The sequence below is a fragment of the Procambarus clarkii genome, chromosome 17 (genome assembly GCF_040958095.1).
Source record: "Procambarus clarkii isolate CNS0578487 chromosome 17, FALCON_Pclarkii_2.0, whole genome shotgun sequence".
Classification (NCBI taxonomy): Eukaryota; Metazoa; Arthropoda; class Malacostraca; order Decapoda; family Cambaridae; genus Procambarus; species Procambarus clarkii.
Window position 1 is genome coordinate 49,588,818 of NC_091166.1, and position 21,300 is coordinate 49,610,117.

The window sequence follows — 21,300 nt, forward strand, 5'->3', positions numbered from 1 at the left end:
TTCAAAGAGCCACCAGGGCTTACTCAGAAATTGACGTTTCATTATATTCAATGTCTGTCTTTTGGTAAGGAGCGAGTCGATTGTCTTCTGATGGCATCTTTGGTTTTCTGTTTCTTAGTTGGTTTCTGGGGGGTAAAGGTGTCTCATTTGTATTGAGTCATTTACGAGATCTTAAATTCTAGCCAGTCTGCTGTCTAACCTTGGGCACATGATGTTTGGAAGTTTACAGCTTTGGGTATGATTTTTCACCTTGGTCTCTTCTTTTCTGGGGGGTTTGATCCTTCCTCTCCTCCTCCTGTTCTGTTTCACCTCCGGCCTGCTAATGCGCCCCCTGAGCTGTCCTGGTCCTTGGACTGGATGCTTTCTTTTCTCTCCTCTTTGGTTTGTGGTGGCCCCTTCAGTTCAGGATTGTTTTTCCATGGTGCTATTTCTGTTGGCATTGACCCCTGGGGATCGGGTTTGTAAGCTTAATGCTCTCCTTCAGTGCAGGGGTTTCTGCTCTTTCGGTCCTGATGGTCGGTTTATTTGGTTGCAGCTATCTCCTTTTCTGGCGAAGAATGAGACAGTAGCTGTCCGGAGGGTGCCTTGGGTAATTGATGCTTGGTTGGTCAAGCTGGGGGTGCATCATATGTTGTGTTCGGTTGCGGCTCTTTGCCTCAGCTACTGTGGTCGGGGACACGCTTTGGGTTGATCTGGTTTCCCTCGTTCCCTGTTCCAGGGCTCGGGTCTCCCAGGTCGTCTACAGGGTTATTAAGTCTAGTCAGCGTGCGGTCTATCCTCGTGCCCATTATGTTCGTAAGTTTACTGCTTTGGCTGCTGTATTCGTCAACATGTCTTGGGCTGAAATTCGAGCACAGGGTTTTGGAAGTTGAACAGGGTCCTGGCCACCCATTATTTGGTAAATGTTCCTGGTCCTGGTCGTTTTTGTGTGGCTTTAGGTCGCAGGTTGCAGCCAGTTGTCTCACTTTGAGTTGATGAGCGGGTGGTGGCCGCCTCTTGGGTATGTCCCTCTTTTACATGTCTAGCTCCAGGGAGCTGAAGGGGCTCTCCCACCGAAAACCAGCATCGAGTGTAATGAAACGCCATTTTCTGGGTGAGCCCCGGAGGCTCCCTGGTATTCTCACCTTTCTTTGGTCAGCGGTTTTTGTTTTGTTTTCATACTCAGCCTCCGAACTGGAAGTGTGAGTAGCCGGCATAGAGGGGCGGGGTCCGGGGCTCCCACCTCCCCTCTCCTAGGGGGAGGGGAGGGCTCCCAAACGTCTGAGGGTTTCGGAGTCGGGGCAGGGTTTAGATGGTAGGGAGATTTAGGTGGCTTTGGGGGCTGACCCTTCCTGGTTGGCGAAGGGTGTATGACGTTTGCATGTTCCTTTAGATTTAGGAGAGTTCTGCCTCTGTTTGGTCTTTGGTTGCAATTTTCTTACCATGTGGGGTCTGTTTTGTTATGCCTACCTTTCTGGGTGCTAACCCCAGTCGATGGCAGACATGAATGCCTCCAAATACACAGGGGTTTTCCATAGGCCATTGCTCCATTTGCCTCTCTGAGGGGGGGGCCAGGTTCTGGCTTGTGGTCCCCGGTAAGCTGAATTCAAATTGACTGATGCCCCAGACTAATATAGCGTGTATGAGTCCAATAGCTCCAGAGAGCCTCTGGGGCTCACCTCGAAAATGACGTTTCATTACATTCAACACTGGTTTTATTATAATTGTCTTATTAGAAAAATATAAATTAATACAGTAGTAAAAACTATCCAAAAATATTATTTTATTTATTAAAAATAAAATCACTTTTTATTCTTGAAATTATTATTTTAGTGTTTTGAAGATATATTTGCACTTTAGATTTGCTTATCAAATCATCTCACAAATCAAATAAAAAAATTATTCATAAATGGTTGTACTGTACATTTATAATTATTGAGTGAAATTTAATTTTCTCCATAGGCCAACCCGTGCCAGCACCCCATTGTTATTCTAAAAGATGTGGGTCATGTAGAACTGGAGAGACTATTAGAATTTATGTACAATGGCGAAGTGAGCATAGCGCAAGATCAACTAGCAGCCTTTCTTAAGACTGCAGAGAACCTGAAGATCCGTGGACTCGCTGGTTCCTCTGATGATATGGATCAGACTGGGGTGAGTTCTCTGACAAATTGCAAATAAATTAACAGTTCAGTTATCGTTTAGATCATTTATTATAGTTTCATTCACGAAGCTTAAAGCTACATCATTCCTACTGATGTCTCTTGCTCTAATTCAAATGACCTTCATACAGCATCCAGGCTTAGCAGCATTCCATCTTGTCGTGTGAATCTCTATTTGATTTCAAACTGTATTCTGTGAGATCTTGTTACTGTATATATGTAAGATTAGTGTGGGAGTAGCCAGGTGGTGCTGTAGTGTGGGAGTAGCCAGGTGGTGCTGTAGTGTGGGAGTAGCCAGGCGGTGCTGTAGTGTGGGAGTAGCCAGGCGGTGCTGTAGTGTGGGAGTAGCCAGGCGGTGTTGTAGTGTGGGAGTAGCCAGGTGGTGCTGTAGTGTGGGAGCAGCCAGGTGGTGCTGTAGTGTGAGAATAACCAGGTGGTGCTGTAGTGTGGGAGCAGCCAGGTGGTGCTGTAGTGTGAGAATAACCAGGTGGTGCTCTAGTATGAATACTGTACAAACAAAAGCAATAACCATCTATGGGGACAAGAGGCACCCTGTACATGGTTGGTGCTGTTGAAAGATATATACAGTAGTAAGATTAATGGATAAACCACTGTACTGCGCACACCGTGATATCATGGGGAAAGCGAGTGTGCACACCAGCATGTCACGTTTGTTAGTATATCGTAGGATTCATAACTCCTGCCAGTAAATAGGGGCTCTCATCCTGTTCCTCAGGACGCCAGTAAACAGATGCCATTATGGAAAAAAATTGTCCACATCCCTCCTGGCTGTGAGAGCCTCAGTACTGCCAGAGCGACCAAGGCTGGCACACACAGCTGGATCTCACAGCACAGCTGTGCAGAGTGGGCCACAGCACCACTAATAATGAATGTTAATATAAGCAACTGCAATTATTTTGTGATGAGGTGTCATAGATGATCCTTGACTGATTTTCACCATGAAAAATTCTCAAATATCGATGAACACAATGCTAGTTATGATGTTCACAGTGGGAGGCAGACATTCACAGCACACAGCTGAAGTTTGGGGTATCTATGAATCATGAAACGACCTCATGTTCCTTTACGATATAATCTTGTGGAAATGAATTCATATTCAAGATGTAGTGACAAAAATGCGATAATAATAGCAGTTCTGCAGCTAGTCTTGGCAATGAGTGTATATTGAAAGCATTTTCTAGCTTTGGTGACGTTTGCTGCCACTGTACTTATCGTGTGGCTCCATGCTCTGTTTAGATTTCATAACCGCACCCTTCAAAACTGTTTATTGGTTCATTATGGTTTATAGAAATGTTGATAGATATATGATGTGTGTGTATAGTGAAATAATGGCAAAACTGTATGTTTTATTGTTCAAAGAATAAAATATTGGTACTCATAGATATCCAGTATTTGTATCACTCAGTAATATCTGTAAGTTCCAAAATTCTACACATTCTATGATGCAAATATTATTATTGACAGCCCAATGCATCATTACACTTGGAAAAACCATGGTAAAAGCATTTGCAATATGAAGAAAATATGATAAATTCAATGCGTGCTGTTACAACTTCATGTATAAATGCGGGACCAAGTTGAATACTAATAACTGGTTATAAGGGTATTACTTTCACTATAAATGCTTAATGGTTCTTAATGGTGCATAAAAAAGGAATTATATATATCGTGTGTGTGTGTATATAGTGTAATAAGAGCAAAAATACTTGAGTATTATAGTTTTAAAAATATGATATGTGACTAAGACATGCACACCATATTTTTGAGCATATCAATGTCCCACACATTTGTTTACATAAATTTTTTCAAATTACACATTATGGAATAATATTACAGGAAAAAAAGACAAAAAACCATTCAGAGACACTGAAATAATTAAGCAAAATTATATTGGCAGCAACTCCTGCAGCCACAAAGCTGCTGGGGTTACCGTCGCTGGGCGAGTACTCACTCAACACCTATAAATTGCTCAACTTCCTTGCCCCATCATATCCAAAGTATGTCACATACAATATTTTTTTCTGGGGAGCCCATACGGCTTCCAGAAACTTACTGGGCTGATATGTATGTATTAGACCATGCATCAGTTGATTGAAGTTTTTGCCTATTGGAGACCACGAGTCAGAACCTGGCCCCCTCAGAGAGGCACGAGGAGCAATGGCCTATGGAAACCCCATGTTCTTGGAAGCATTCCACGTCTGCCATTGACCGGGGCCTGACACCCCAGAAAGGTAGGCGTAACAAAACAAACCCCACTTGGTAAAATTTGCTACTAAAACCCTAACAGATAGGCAAAACTCCCAAACTAAAACAAGCAAACAAGCAAATTCACTAACGCCGTCGTGCCAATCATCTGTGCACACCCCGTGCCAGCCGCTACAGCATTCAGTTCCTTGGCTGATGTGGACTGTGGAGGTCGTCGACTCTGGCCTGTGGCTCTTGCAGTTCTGTGTCTTGTGGTGTATTCTACTGTGTGTCGTGCGTAGGCCAGGAGTAATTCATCAGTACCATGGCTGCATGCACTTAGAGCCACTTTCCCTAAGCCCCCTGTAAGTACTGCCCTTGCGTCTTGTGGGTATTTTCCGTAGGACGTTTGGGAACTGCTTCTGTAGGGGAGTTTTGCTGTGCAGCAATTGCCTGCCCTTGGGGCCAGCTAGGGTTTTTGTTGCCACTGTTTAGCCTTGTTTAGGAATTAGTATCGTTGCAAGGTATTATGCAGCTTGTCTCCCATTATACACAGTGGCTGGTTCTGTTCCTCCTGGGAACGTTGTGCTTTTGTGGGGTTTTATTTTTCTTTGTTTATTTTGCCTGGTGGGGGTCTGCCATCTTGGTTTATCCATCCTTCTGTTGTATTAATGGTCCTCTGCTAGGCCCCTGTGCTTGTACACGACGCAGTGGTTCAGGTTTTTAGCAGTTCTCTTGGTTGTTTGGGCCCAACCGGTTAGCAATACCTTGCCTGGCCTTCCCTTAGCAGTCAGCCTAAGAGGTCCTGGAAAGCCCCATTGGGGCTCTTTGGATCAATGGATGTGTCCTCTGGGTTCCAACTCGCCAAGTGCGAGTTTGAAGGTTGCTCTGTCCCCTTGTCTCATGGTGACACTAGCCAGTTTTGCCTCCATTATGCTGCCTGTTGGGTCAATGACATCTTTGACCCAGAGTCTTGCTCCTTGCTCGTGCTCCAGATTAACCAATCTTCTGATATTGATGTGGGTACAGGCTACTTCGGCGTTGCATGCTTGATATTGGTTGTTGCAGCACGCTAGGTTGGTTGCTCACCCAGATGCCCCAAGACTGCCCAGCTTGGGTTATAGGGACCCGGACTTGGGGGCGTTAGTCGCTTCGACTTTGGTTTCGTCTGCACTTCCATGTCCTTCCCCTGTTGTTATTGTTAATCCTGCTCTCCCCCTTCCCTCTCCCCCAGCTCCCAAACATCTAAGGGTTTCGGAGTCGGGGTGGGGTTTAGATGGTAGTGAGACTTGGGTGGCTTTGGGGACTGCCCCTTCTGGATCGGCAACGGAGACATTCGAGCATACTCCTCCTGCCGAGGCTTCCGGGTCCTACCAACAGACCCCCCTTTCTTCTTGGCCTTTCCCCTGGACACCTGCTTTTTCTTTAGGGGCAGAGGGTGTGGAGGACGGCTCTGCCCCGGGTCTTGGTGTGAAGGATCTCGGGAGCTGGGGAGAAGTTGACTTGGGGGCCTGGGCCCTGTTTGACCCTGCTTGGGTGTTGGTACCCTCATCGCGGGGCTTGTTGTTGCAAAGGGAAAGGTTTTCATACCCCTCCTTCCCTGTATGAATATGATTTGGGTTTGGCTCCTCCCTGGGTTCAGTTCTGGGTTCCCCTGGGGTTCTTCAGTTCCTTCCTTCTGGAGGTTTTTGGCTTCTCAAATCCCGCCTAAAAAGGTTTGGTAGGGCTTCGTAGCTTACCTCCTGTGAGACCCGGATTACTCCTCGGTGATTACCCCCCTGAGCGTTATGAGGTACCGGAGTCTTCCTAGTTAGCAGACTGACCTTTTTCATTGGGAGTGTGGCACATGGGTTTTGACGGACCCGCATGCTTGATTAGCAGGAGACTTCCACTGTGGTACAGGTTTACCTGGGGGGGCGAGTTTGAGTATCTTAACACGTGTTTGTTCACCCCTGTGCTTCCTCAAGATGTTGGTGTTGTGCAGCTTCACGTGCAGGTTCCCTCACTTTCGGTTGCTTTGGAAGCTGAGGATTTACTCTCCTGTGGGCATCTGGACTCAGTCATGCGTTTTTTTCCCTTCTCGAGCTGACCTCGGACAGGCTTGAGGAGGATGTATTCACCTAATATTCACCTAGTTGTGTTTGCGGGGGTTGAGCTTTGCTCTTTCGTTCCTGGCCATAGTCGGGCATGTGTCGCTTTGGGTCGCAGGGTTGCAACCATTTGTCTTGACTTCGAGTTGAGACGCAAGTGGTGGCTGCCTCCCGAGTAAGTCCCTCTTGTCGCTTTTCTTTGTTTAGGTAGCTCCAGGGAGCCAAAGGGGCGTCCCACAGAAATCCAGCATTGAATGTAATGAAACGCCATTTTCTGGGTGAGCCCCGGAGGCTCCTCGGCACCCTTTCTCTCTCCGGTCAGCAGTTTTACGTGTTGTTTTTTATGCTCAACCTCTGAACTGAATGCTGTAGTGGCCAGTGTTAGGGGTTGGGGAAGGGGGCTGCATGGACAATCAGCACGATGGCATTAGTAACATTTGCTTGTTTTAGTTTGGGAGTTTTGCCTATCTGTTAGGGTTTTGATAACGAATTTTACCATGTGGAGTTTGTTTTGTTACGCCTACCTTTATGGGTACCAAACCCCGGTCGATGGCAGACATGGAATGCTTCCAAATACATGGAGGTATCCATAGGCTATTGCTCCTCATGCCTTTCTGAGGGGTCCAGGTTCTGGCTTGTGGTCCCTGGTAGGCAAAAACTCCAATCGACTGATTCCACTGTCTAATACATACTGTACATACATATCGGCCCGGTAAGCTTGGGGAGCCTCCGGGGCTCACCCAGAAAATGGCATTTTCTTGCTTTTAATGCTGTTTTTTTTCTACTTTCCTGTCATCAGAGAATGTATTTTAACAATATTAGTAAGAAATATTTTTGTTGGGGTGGGAATAATTTATTTTACACACAGGACTTGTCATATGAAACTAATGCGCAGTACAGTAGTTAAGGGTTCATGTGAGAGTACAGTGGAAACCTATAAATAGATAAAATTGCTGAGCGTAGACATATAGAATAAGGATGCCAATGGATAATGTGTATGGTCATTTGCTGCATAGTATTAAGAAAAATCTTTATTATAATGTTTCTTGGTCTTCCAAAGGCAAGAACCATCGAAGACTGTTGAATTCATTATTGTATTTCTGAATATTGCACCCCCTATATTTTTGTGTTTGTCCAATCAATTGTTCACAGAGTCTGTTATTGGGTTTAATAGATTTAAAGCTTGCTTTGAGTGTTGCATTATAAGAAAGATTTTGAAAGAAATTTTGCTGAAGGTTATTCTGAGGAAGTGATGATGTACTGTATTCAAATTGAAAGTTCAGTAAAGTTAAAGGAAAAACTATTGCATTGAGTTCATTTTAGAAGTAAAATACTATATGAAGCATTTTGGTTGAATTTTCTCCCATTTTCAACAGTTACACAGACCAGATGTGTCATATAGTTATAGCAGTGGTTCTGCAATCGGAGGGGTGACTTCAGGACGAAGTAGTCCCTCTGCTGGTTATGCCCCGAGCCAAGGGTCCAAGGATGAAGAAATAGTGGCCGAGGGTGGTGGAAGTTATCACTCTAGACCTGACTCCCCTCCAAGCAAAAGACGGAAACGAACAAGTGCCCCTGCTGCTGGCCATGCTGACTCTAACACTGCTAGTCACACCTCAGGTATACAAATATGGCCAATTATGCTGATGTTGCTGTGAGAATGTGAGGAAGATTTAATTGTGCAATATTAAATTAGTAGGGATTTTGAAGGAAAAAATGTGTACACTTAAAAATTTACCTCTTTCTAGTGGGTCCTCTCTGTGCCTCCCCTTGCTAACCCAGTGACTAGCTCTGGAAGCCACTGAGAGGAGCCCTCAGCCCTCAGTTAGTATTTCCTGTAGTGAAGACATTTTTGGGTTTAATGCTTAGCTGATCTAGAAATCAAAAGGCTTTGGCTTCAAATCTAAATTGAACTGGCTTCAGTCTTATCTCCTGATGCCTTGTTACACCTTTCCCAAGACTCGGCTTCAGATATAAATCTGTATTAATATATATTGCTTCAATGGCTTCTCTTCCCTTCTAAACTCTTCTAATCCTTCTAAAAAGGATCCTTCTTGTAGACACTCTCTTAATACTGTATTCCCTTTTCATAGTGTTACTTTATTTGCCAGCATATAAGACTTGACCCTATTTTACAAGGATATTTCATGGGAGAACAATTTTAGTATGTTTCATCATATATTTCTGAGAGGAGCCCCTTGGTGGCTTCCTGAAGCTACCTTGCTGAGATGGCTCTCTGCTATTGGGTCATATTAGTCTCAGGAGTCCTGTTTGACCTACTTCAGACCAGAGTCAGCCCCCCCCCCCCACCTTCCTGCCCCTCTTACAGAGGCAGAGAGAGCAGGGGACAATTATCGTCACCCTCATTGGGAAAGCATCCGTAAAGTCGGTGAAGCTTTACAGACAACTGCAAGGTTCAGACAATATGGAGCATTGAAAAACAGGCAAATCACTTTACAAAAGATTCAATCCAAACAATTGGTTCATTCAAAACTAGCTTGAATCTGTTAGTACTGATGGTCCCCATCAGGTAGCTGGAGACCCCGCCCAACAGCCTGGGTTGTGGCTGGAGTGGGTTCTGGGAGTTCTACTCTCCTAGCCCAACCTAGGGCCAGGTTTGACTTCTGAGAGCTTGATTCAATAGGGCCGGCCTGTAGCCCCACACATTCACTACAGTCAGTTGGTCTGGCACTTCTTGAAGAAATGTATCTAATTTCTCCAAGGTCAGTCTGAGCTGATGTTGACTAACTATTAGTGTGCTCTTTAGGTTGCCAACAATCACAACAGGTCTCAGTTAAATGCTGGCCATCCTTTGGACTTTGTTTTACAGTGATCATCTGCTTGTTGTATTGCTCTACTTTTCTGGGGGATAACCCCTTGTGGCTTTTTGAAGCTGAAATAGTACCATCTACTAGGTTGTATCAGCTATGGAGTTCTGTAGGTCTACTGGGACCAGAGCCAGAACCTGGCCACCCAGGTTTTCCCTTATAGAGGAGCAGGGAGCAATGACATTTTGCCACCTTACTGGGGGAAGGCAACCAGAATGTCAGCTAGTCAAAGTAAATCACTGCTTGATTGAGAAGAGACTGAGGCCTTGAAACCCGCCTACAGAACACCCCCATCAGTATAAACAAATGATCAAATTCTCTTGGAACTAGCGGGAGTTCATTTGCCTCACCTACCCCACTCGTTTGGGGGAGAAAGGGGGAGTAGCTTACTGTCTGCTGGGTTCTGAACTGTCAGTTCTATTGCTGATGTAATGCATACCAGGTGACCTCTCTTCTGTGCTGGCTCTAATGTTCTGTCTGTTCAGATCAATGGTGTGGTGTTTGCCCTTGGTGGCTTTTCTTGTAAACTATGGCATAGTTTACTCTACAACTATGCACTCTATGCACTACTCTATGCACTCTACAAGCCTGGCTTGTAGAGTGCATAGAGCTGCATGTGCTCAGGAATACCTTCCCTGTATGCTCCCTAGCACTGACCCTGCATTGTTGTTGTCTTCTTTGGAGTGTTTGGGAGTCACTTCCTTAGAGGTTCTCCTCGTTTCTGGTGGCTTTCACCCAGAATTAGTGAGGGGTCTCGTGACTTCTCTGTCGTTAACCAGGGTCAGGTGTGGCTTTAGCTGGCGGGGCACACTGGTGATTCATGGGACTTCCCTTCAGCACACTAAGATTAGCCTTCACAGCCATGTAAACCAGGCAGTGTTGTCTTTTAGGTCTGGCATTGCATTCCCAGTGGCTGAGTGTTTTGCTTGCTTTACCCTTCAGGATGTGGAAATCCCCTGCTGGTTCGGCAGTCCTATGGATATTCCCTCCCAAACTTGTCCCGCTTTGCAACTTTGAGGGGTTGCTCGTTGTCCGTGTCACGAAACTACGATCACTCATTCTGCCTCCGCCAAGCTGCCTGTTGGGTTGATGACACCTTCGACTTTGAGGCCTGTGAGATTTGCTCTCCCCATGTGACTCTTCTTTCTGACCCTCTTGATGAGGTTAGGTCATATCAGGAGGGTTTCCAGGTTGTGGTAGGGTTTAGCTCAGGATATGGTGCAGCCAGCTCTTGGAGATTGCCCTTTCTGAATTGGGTGCGGAGGCAGTTAAGTTGGGTAGTCCTGCCGAGACTTTTGGGTTTTCCTTTCATCCAGCCCTTCTGCTTATTTGAAGCTTCTTCCCTGGACTCTGCTTTTCTATCCTGGGCAGTGGGCACAGATGTTTGCTCTGCACCAGGGTCCTTGACTGTGGCTTCTGGATCTTGGAGATCTTGGAGGGAGTTTGATATGGGTCCTTGGGTCACATTTGGTTAAGTGGCTCCCGGTTCCCTCTGAGGAAGGTCTCCTTTTATAGGGCGAGGGGTTTTCATATCTTCCTTCCCTGTATGAGTATGATTTGGGTGTGGCTCTGCACCAAAATCATGTTCTGGCTCTAGCTCTGATGCCTGGTAGGCCAAACAGAACTCTGTGACTGATGTGACACCTTAGTATGTAGCAATCTCATCAAGATAGTTTCAGGGAACCACTGGGGCTTTACTCCAGAAAGAGGTATTTCATCATATTCAGAGCTGAGGTTTTCACCTCTGACCTGTTCGTGATCCTTCTGAGCTGTCCTGGTCGCTTGACTGTGCTCACTTCTTGCTCTCTCTTCTCAGCGGTTCGCAGTTCCCCCTTTGTTCTGGAATGTCTTTTATCTCCCAAGTCAGTTCTGGAGCTGATAAAAATAACTAATGCAGTAGACAGATTTAATTGTAAGTATTGTAATATTACTGGTAGTTACCATATTTTTAAAGGAAATACAATATATTATAGTATTCAATGAATGTTTCTTTACAGAAGGTGTGGTTGGCGAGGCCACTGTAGACGTTGATGCTGGTGGGACAATGAGTGGTGGTAGTGTGCCTGGGGAGGATGACATCCGGTTAGATCGAAGAGAAATGAAGAGTGAACCGGGTGATGCCATGACTGACGTTTATAGTGAATCGTCCGAGATGAGTACTGACCCACAATCACACACTGGCGATGGTATGGATCCACGGCAACCTTTATTGTATCCTATAGGTTAGTGTGCATGTTAATCTATTTTAAAGTGCAGTGGTAAACTTTTTCAGTCTAGTTGTAGTTTATACTATAAAATAAGTTTCAAAGACCTCGGACAGTTAATTCTCATGCTAATTGCATGTTTATTATCAAGCTATATTGTTTGATGATTTAAATAAACATTTGAATACTTTGAATGGCTGCCCCCTTGATATGTTACCATAGCATTCTGAAGTTATGAGAGCTGAAGTTACTTCACTAATGGGGTGAGACTTGCCCCATAGAGATACTACTGGTTTTTAAACATATCCAAGTTTTGTCTGCTATTATATTTTTTATGAATTTTAAGTTAATTTAAGAAACACATTTTTAACACTTTGGCTTCGTGGTGATGTTTTCGGAGTCATTAAAACAATACCCATAGTGTGTGACATGATGTTGATGCCGTCAACAATTAAAATATTTGTAAAAATTCCATTTATTGTTCGATTATTATGGGACTTGTTTTAAAATGAGCGCAACCTCTTCCCATTCTCTGTATACCCTACGCGGCATCATGACACCACTGCATGGGTGGCCACCCACGCGGGTGGCTCATGGTTTTTTTGACCACGCTTGTTACTGCCGCGGCCACCCCTCTTGAGGTTATCTTGAGATGATTTTGGGGCTTTGTGTCACCGCGGCCCGGTCCTTGACCAAGCCTCCTTTTTTTTTTTTTTTACACCCCCCTTCCTCCAGGAAGCAGCCCGTAGCAGCTCTCTAACTCCCAGGTACCTATTTACTGCTAGGTAACAGGGGCATGAAGGTGAAGGAAACATTTTGCCCATTTGTCTCCACCTCCACCGAGGATCAAACCCGGAACCTCAGGACTACGAATCCGAAGTGCTGTCCGCTCAGCTGTCAGGCGCCCTCCTGAAGTTTGTATCTTCCTGATATAACTTCTAGCAAGAACCCCTCGAGTCGAAACGTGTGCCTGTTCCGGTTGTTTTACCTCGGGTATTTTTTGTTAGTGCCTTTATAAACACAAAGCAACACAAAAACGAATGATATAGTTCAACAAATAATGTCGGGAATGAACACCGACTAAACAGTAACGAAAAGCCGTTATTTTTCACATGACAATGTATTTTATCTTATGGTATTGGTAATGCTCTTCTATTTGATCTTATGTGCATATATCCCCTTAGAGCATTCTATTGTGATCAAATTGATACCAAAATCAACGACGTAGCACGAAAATTGAGGTGAGAAAACTGTAAAGAATATAAACGTTGGAGTGTGGTTGTGTACTCACGGGCAACGTGCGGCCTACCTTGTGGTGCACCACGCAGTGTGTTAATATATGACAATATGTGCCATGAAAATAAATAATGCACATTTGAATACTGCAATAATGAAGGCCATTCAAGTGTCAATCTGTTCAAGTACCGAATAATTTTTCCAATAAGGAATAATGTAAATTGGATTAACTCATTCCAGACTACAAAAAATACACATACGAATACTGCACAGTAAATAAATGAAATAATTGCAAATATATTCTCACTTTACCTGCACTTAAGAGAGTTGATGGCATACGTACAAGGTGGTGAGAAAGAGGAGAAAAAGAGGTTATTGTTTAGCAGGAAAGTCCCCTACCATAATAGCTTCAGGTAACTGTTTTTCAGGGGTTCTTTCTCTTTTCTGTCTTTTTCTATTTTCCTCTTGAGGCTTACTGGATGCTTTTCTTATAAAAAGACATGTCCAATGATATTTGTAGCAAGAACAGACACACAAGCACCACTTTCATATTTTGCTATGAGTTCCTTTATCATCTGTCATGGTTCTAACTACAGTAATTTTCTTTTCATTTGGCTCTTGTTATTAACTTTCTTAGATACCGTTGTGACTTATTTATGCTAAGAATTTTAACAAGTTTCCAAGAAAACATGAGAAAGTTTACAGAGAAATTTAATAGGGTATACACTGAATGACACCAACTGGGAAACTGACTTAAGCAGTCCCTGTGGCATGGTGGTAAAACATTCGCCCTCCACGCTTCGCGAGCGATTTGGCCTGGATTCGTATTCTGGAAGGATTGACTAGGCGCCAGTTCTTAACTGTATGCCTCTGTTTACCAAGCAGTGGATGGGGTACCTTGTTGTTAAACGATTTGGCAGGTCATATTCCTGTGAAAATTAAGATCGAGGACCCCACGAAATGCTATGCATACTAGTGGCTTTACAAGAATGTAAGACTCGTCCATTACACATATTTTTGTTTGAGTGCCAAGCAAATGATCGACTGCAGAGTATGAACATAGCATTCGAGTGCCTAATTGTTTGGGTTGGGAGCTGTTCGAGTACCAAAGTTCCTCTGTACCTCTTTCTGGTGGGTCCCCACAGTGGTTTCCTAAACCACCCAAGGAAGCCCTCCCTAAAAAAAAGAGAACTGATGAAGATTTAAATCCTTGGCATTAGGAATGTAAACTTCTTTTTATTGGAGGGCAAAAATCATAGTTATTTGTCCCTCATTTATAAATTTCTATTCTATGGAGTTCTCTTTTGGTGTGACCTGGTCCATAGTTATCCAGTTCATTGCTGAAAAGTTAATTGTTCATGAATGGCATCCTGTTTATTGAGATTTTTCTGGACGTCAGTCTGCATCATAATGTGGCAGTGGAACACAAACTCACTCTTGCATAACTAAAGATGCAGGTATAGCAGCAAGGGTGGCATGCCTAAGCATAGAATTGTTGTGCAGATTAATAATTGCTGTGGTAAGTTGGTTAAATAAAGTAGCCTACTGTCTTCGAGGTCTTTGTTATTTTTAAATGAACACTAGCACTATTTTTTTTTATTAATGTAGTGTAACATTATGAAAAGAGGCTTTTGTGTAATGGGAGAATTTTACAATTTAGTGTATGAAATAAAAATTTGGATTGTGTGTGTTACAAAATTTGGAAAGGTCTCGACTATGAGGACAGGCTGAGAGAACCTTCTCTCCCTTACAGCCTTAGAGGAAAGAGGAAACAGAATGGATATGATTACTATATACAAGTTCTTGAGGGAAATAGAAAAAGTGGATAAAGGAAGCCTGTTTCAATTAAAGAGGTAGGACAAGGGGACATTGGTGGAAACTGAACACCCAGTTGTGTGGAAGAGATGCAAGAAAGTTCTCGTTTCCTGTACGGGTGGTCAGCAAGTGTAATGCACTGATGGAAGAGGTTTTTGAATTGGTTCCATTCACAACTTTAAAATTAAATATGATGAAAACATTAATGTTGAGAGAAGTAATTAGTTTGCCAGGTATAAATAGCCAAGAGATAGGGCATAAAGAGCTAGATCTCACTCCCCCTGTAGTCACTGATAGGTAAGCACTCAACACAAGAAGGCCTCTGGTGGCTTCCTAAAGTTAACTACACTACAGAGAATGAATATAATAATATGACTATCTTGGAAGGAGGAGGAGAGGCAGCAGACACTTCCTTCTTCTTCAGAGGAGGAGAAATTGCCGAAATAGAGGAATACAGAGAACGTATACGGCATGCACAGGCACGATAAAGCACCTAAACTATTGGGATCGTCTCTTAAGCTCTCAAAATGTACTGTCTGGAAAGGAGACAAGAGAGGTACCAAATTATATGAATATTGAAAATACTGGAGGGCTAGGTTCCTAATTTGCACGGCTAATAACAACATACTGTAGTGAACACTATACAGTAGAAGGAAAAGTAGAACAGAGCCAGTGAAAAGTAAAGATGCCAGAGGCACAATCAGAGAACACTGAATATCCGAGGTCCATGGAAGAGATGATTGAAACTCATAGAAAATGAGCCCCAAGCACCAGATGGCACATGGGATCGAAATACAAGAAGGGGGGAGGAGCCACAGAGGAAAATTGAAAGCAGAACAAAAGAGGGATAAACACATCAACTTGATGTAAAAGACCCTCCACAGAATGAACAAAACTAAGGAGGGTAGAAGGCCATTCACTAACCCACCTCAGGCTTCACCCCCCCCCCCCCCCCCAGCCCTGAAAACCATGACAAAATGGCCCTGAGGCAGAGCCACAATTCATACCCAACACACACAGAGTAGAAGGCTCGGCCTAAGGAGAAATAGAGGATGAGATGGCTTGTAAAGGTGAAAACTCTGCACCCCTTGTGGGAAGAAACAGTTCAACTGCCTTCACAGTCAAATTGGATGGGACCAGAGAAGAAGGCCAAGCAACAATCCCAAGCAGACTAAACAAAGGGCAAAGCCAGCAAGGGAGGAAGAAGAAACAAGAATGGAGCCCAGGCATAATGTCTCAAAAGAACAGCAAAGCCCCAGGAGGTCAACTCCATGACAACCAAATGAGTGCCAAGCTATGAACAAATTACCAGGGCCTGAAGGCAGGTAACCAACCAGGATGCCCAGGCACTGGGACCACTTTCTGAAAGAACAGATGCCAAATGCAGGTAAAACTTCCAGGTTACAAATGGTTACCATAGCATGCCATATAAGCAATTGTTCAAACCCCAGTGTACCCCAGTACAAACAAAACAGAACACCCCCAGCCAAAGGCCAATCAATGCTTTCCTGTTGGGGATGACAAATTGTCACTTGCTCCCTGCATCTCTGTGAAGGGGACTAGGTTCTGGCTTTTGTACTGGTATGCCAGACAACTTCTGTGACTGATACTACGTATTAGCATGGAGCAATCTCAGCAAGATAGCTTCAGGGAGACACTGGGGACCATCCTAGAAAAAGTAATCTTCAGGAATTTTGAGATGAAAAGAATGTTAAAGTGTTGTGTTTTAGCATCAGAGCATGGATGACACATTCAAGTGCCATTAGAACACTAAAGTGTATTTTGGGTTGAACATCAGGATGGCTTGCACTAACATCAGAACACATTTTGTTATACCTTACTATTTAGTTTTTATTAAAATCTATTTTAACTATACAGAAATTAAATTCATTGTAGTAGAAAATTATGAGCAAATATAAATAATATGAAGTAAACTAAGAAAATGTGGGCCAGTGTGTACTCTGAAGCAAGTAGGGAAAATACAAGCTTTTAACATTTAATAAGGTAGAGTTACAATAGACCTTATTAAAAATCTAGTTACTTTAATGTACAAGTGACTGAAATTTAATAGCAGATAATTAGGCCATAGTTTTTGGGGAAATGCCTCTTTTCATGGAATTACCATCAACATTTGTGTTTGAGCTTTTAGGTTTTAATAAATTAAGCAAAGTTTTCTGTGGGGAGCCCCATTGGCTCCCTGGAGCTATTGGACTGATATTAGCTAATATTAGTACGGAGTTTTAGTCATATGGTTGCTTGTTAGCTTGGTTTTTTTTTGGGGGGGGGGCCCGTTTCTAGCCCCTGTTCGATCTCAGGTTCCAATTTATACCAGGAGGGGTCTGTTTTGAAACACCTACCTTACCTACCTTTCTGGGTGCTCAGCCCCAGTCAATGGCAGACATAAATACTTTCATTCATGAGAGTTTCATAGGCCATTGCTCCCTGTGCCTCTCTGAGGGGACTATGTTCTGGCTAGTGGTCCCCGGTAGGCATGACAACTCCATATGACTGAAGCCCCATACTAATATTAGCTAATATAATATAGTCCAATAACACCAGAGAGCCTCCAGTGGCTCTACCCAGAAAATAGCGTTTCATTATATTCGACGCTGGTTTTTGCCTAATTTCATTAGGCATTAACATTTGCTTAATTTATTCATTTAATTTTTAAATATGAAAATATATATGAGTATTCCAAAAATTTACTATAGTGTACGAATTACATCTTCAGCAATGCCCGGGCCCTCAGGAGGAGTGGGCAGCCAGGACAACGTGGGTACTCATGAACCGGGCGGTAAGTACCAAGCGTGTGTTTACCTCAGCCTGCCCTCCACCAGGCCTCTCAGTATAAAGGCACCTCACACCTGTAAAATAAACCGAGTGCTGCCGGGGCTCTCTCGATATCTGATGTCTCACGGTCATTCATGACATTTTTGTTTACACAGTACTTATATTGCAGAACTTAAATACAGTATGCCATTTCTTTGTAATTTTCTATCTTCATATTTAAATTTTTTTATCCGTGTTAGCTTTATTTACTTTGTATTTCCGTTTGATATTAAAATTTTGCTTTGATTCATGTTTTCTTTATTCTGCTTCACTACTTCGGCTTTCCATATATACATTTTGTTTATACATAGTCTTTTTTCTCTTTTGGTATGATTTGATTGAATCCTTAAATGTTATCAGCTGTCATCTTGCAATAAAATGTAATTGTTTTATATGTAAATACTGTACTTATTGTAGAGTGTATATACATATACATATATGTATGTATGTATGTATATACAGTATATATTACACACACACACACACACACACACACACACACAGTCATAGATTTAAACTAACTAAACAAAACTGCCGAAGAAATATAAGAAAATTCCTTTTCGCAAACAGAGTGGTAGACGTTTAAAACAAGTTAAGTGAGAAGGTGGTGGAGGCCAAAACCGTCAGTAATTTCAATGAGTTATATGGCAAAGAGTGCTGGGAAGATGGGACACCATGAGCGTAGCTCTCATCCTGTAACTACACTTATGTAATTATACACACACACACACACACACAACCGTCAGTAATTTCTAAGAGTTGTATGACAAGGAGTGCTGGGAGACAGGACACCATGAGCGTAGCTCTCATCCTGTAACTACACTTAGGTAATCACACACACACACACACACACACACACACACAACCGTCAGTAATTTCTAAGAGTTGTATGACAAGGAGGGCTGGGAAGACAGGACACCATGAGCGTAGCTCTCATCCTGTAACTACACTCAGGTAATTACTTAGGGAATTGCACACACACATACCCACCCACCCTTGGAAAGAGTGATCATGTCCTGTTGGAAATTAAATATGCGTTGCGATATGATTTAGAAGATAATGGGGGACATTGAAATAGTTGATAAATTCCATATCAAGAGAGGACACTATGGGGATCTTAAAAAATTCTTTAACGAGTTTAATTGGACAGACTTGTTGCAAGGCAAGGAAGTTAATGAGATGTATGCCAAAATTTGCAAAATATACAATGAAGGCACACAAACATTCAAACAAAATGGAGATGCGACCAGAAAACAGGATTGGTTCAACAGAAATTGTGAGAGGGCCATAGAGAAAAAACATGAAAATAAGTTCAATATAGGAAGAGGCTTAACCCGCAAACATACCAACACTACAAGCAAGTAGGAAACATTTACACAGCAGTGAGGAGAGCAGCAGACAGGAACTTTAAGAAAGGTATTGCAGATAAGTGTAAAACAGATCCAGGCCTCTTATATAAATTTATTAAAAGCAAGCTGCATGTAAAGGATAAAATCCAGAGATATATACAGGGAACTGGACTACTGAGAATGAAAAATAAATGTGTGAAATACTAAATGAACAGTTCCAAAGTGTGTTTAGACAAAATGAGAATTTCAGAGAGCCGAACCCAATGCCAATTCCTGAGCACACCATAGAATACATAGAGGTTGTATCAATCGACTTGAGAATGATCCAGGACGGACTGAAACGTCGTCGTCCCTTCACTTTCTAGTGTGTGATCTGGTCAATGTACATAGAGGTTTCCCAAGATGAAGTTGAAAAATTACTCAAGGGGCTAAAAAGATATAAAGCAATTAGACCTGATAGTTTTACCTTGAGTGCTGCGAGAATGTTTAAATAAGCTGAGCATTCCACTCCAAATAATGCTCCAGACATCCTTGTGCACATGAATCTTATCAAATACAGTATATGGAAAAAGGCAGACATAGTACAAATCTGTAAAAATGGTAGTCAAGAGGAACCTTTAAATTCTAGACCCATATCATTAACAAGCGTGGTAGTCAAAACACTAGGAACAATAGTTAAAGCCAAATGGGTTGAACACCTAGAGCGTAATGACATAATAATGGATAGACAGTATGTCTTATGAACAGGAAGACTCAGTTTAAAGTCGTGACAGGAAAACTAGGAAGGGTGGAAATGTGGCTGTGCTGGTGAAAGAACACTTGAAGGTAAGAGAGTTAATAATCGACAAACCTCGGGAAATTGACATAATGGCATTGCAGGTTTGGAATCAGGATGATAAACTGATAATCATAAATTCCTACAGCCCACCAGCAAGCAACACATGAACAAAGAAGGAACTAGATGGCAAATGAGAGGACCTCATAATGGTCATGTGAGAGATTATAGTAAAAGCAGATAAATATAAATCATGTTGTTGGCACTGGGGTACTTCAACTTGAAAGCAATAGTCTGGAAGGCCTATGAAGCAGGAACAGAGGACATTTGGACAGGCAGATTTGTAAATCTCATTCTGGAGACATTCATGTATCAACATGTCAAACAGGCCACAAGAATGAGGGAAGGAGATGTTCCGTCAATACTAGATCTAATATTCACCAGGAAAGAAGAGGAGATATTTAACATCCAATACCTTCTACCCTTGGGAAAGAGTGATCATGTCCTGTTGAAAATTAAATATGCTTTGTGATATAATCTAGAAGAGTGGAGATATTGAAACAGTTGATAAACTCGATTTCAAGAGAGGACACTTTGGGGAAATTAGCAAATTCTTTAATGAATTTAATTGGAAAGATTTGTTACTAGGCACAGAAGTAAATGAGATGTATGCCAAATTTTGTGAAATATATGATAAAGGCAAACAAAAATTCATACCAAAACAGAGATGTCGAACCAGAAAACATGATTGGTTCAGCAGAAATTGTGAGCAGGCCAGAGAGGAAAAGACAAGAAAATGTAAATTATCATCTAAACTTCCGTGGAAATAAACATTCCATTCACCTGGACTCTAGGAGCCTCAAACCACAGACCCCATGGATCTTTTTAAGACTACTCATAACTGAGTGGATAGAGCTTCTGCCTCACACGCATGGGGTCTGTGGTTCGTATTTTCTAAAACCCAGGTGAATAGACAAGAAAATGGGTACAATATAGGAGGAGGCCTAACCCTCAAAGATACCAGCACTACAAGCAAGCCAGAAACAAATACACAGCAGTGAGGAGAGAGGCAGAAAGAACTTTGAGAAGGGGGTAGCGGACAAATGTAAAACAGATCTAGGCCTTTTCTATAAATTTATTAAAAGCATGCTGCATGTAAAGGTTAAAATCCAGAGATTGCAAATGGGGAAAGGTTTACTGAGAATGAAAAGAAATGTGTGAAATACTAAATGAACAGTAACAATATGTGTTTGTACAAAATGAGTATTTCAGAGAGCCGGACCCAATGCCAATTCCAGAGAACACCATTGAATACATAGGTGTACTGTATCTCAAGATGGAGTGGAGAAATTACTCAAGGGGCTAGGAAGAAATAAAGACTGTGACTGGAAGACCAGATGGAATTTTACTTTGGTTGCTGCAAGAATGTGCAAATGAGCTGAGCATTCCACTCCAATTGATATTCCTGACATCATTATGCAAAGGAACCTTAACAGATACTGTGTATGGAAAAAGGTAAACACAGTTCCAGTTGATAAAAATGGCAGCAGAGAAGACCCTCTCAACTATAGACCTGTATCATTAACAAGTGTACACAGAGAAATCAATAATGTGATATATGTGAGAAAATCCACAGAAGCTGTGATGAGGAGCCGGCCGGCCGAGAGGACAGCACGCTGGACTTGTGATCCTGTGGTCCTGGGTTCGATCCCAGGCGCCGGCAAGAAACAATGGGCAGAGTTTCTTTCACCCTATGCCCCTATTACCTAGCAGTAAAATAAGTACCTGGGTGTTAGTCAGCTGTCACGGGCTGCTTCCTGGGGGTGGA

At 42.8% G+C, this 21,300-nt stretch overlaps 1 protein-coding gene across 8 annotated transcripts in view; it reads left to right on the top strand.

Annotated features, from left to right (window-relative positions):
- The window catches only part of LOC123772439 (protein abrupt), a 169,494-nt gene that overhangs the window by 20,656 nt on the left and 127,538 nt on the right, over positions 1-21,300 (top strand). For 4 of the 8 annotated variants that reach the window (XM_045765585.2, XM_069326006.1, XM_069326007.1 and 1 more), the window contains exons 3-6: positions 1,942-2,133; positions 7,813-8,056; positions 11,262-11,486; positions 17,251-17,313. In XM_045765585.2, coding sequence (XP_045621541.1) covers positions 1,942-2,133; positions 7,813-8,056; positions 11,262-11,486; positions 17,251-17,313 — 724 coding nt within the window. The remainder of the gene's footprint in view (positions 1-1,941; positions 2,134-7,812; positions 8,057-11,261; positions 11,487-17,250; positions 17,314-21,300) is intronic. The other 4 variants (XM_069326005.1, XM_069326009.1, XM_069326008.1 and 1 more) reach the window with 2 other exon arrangements.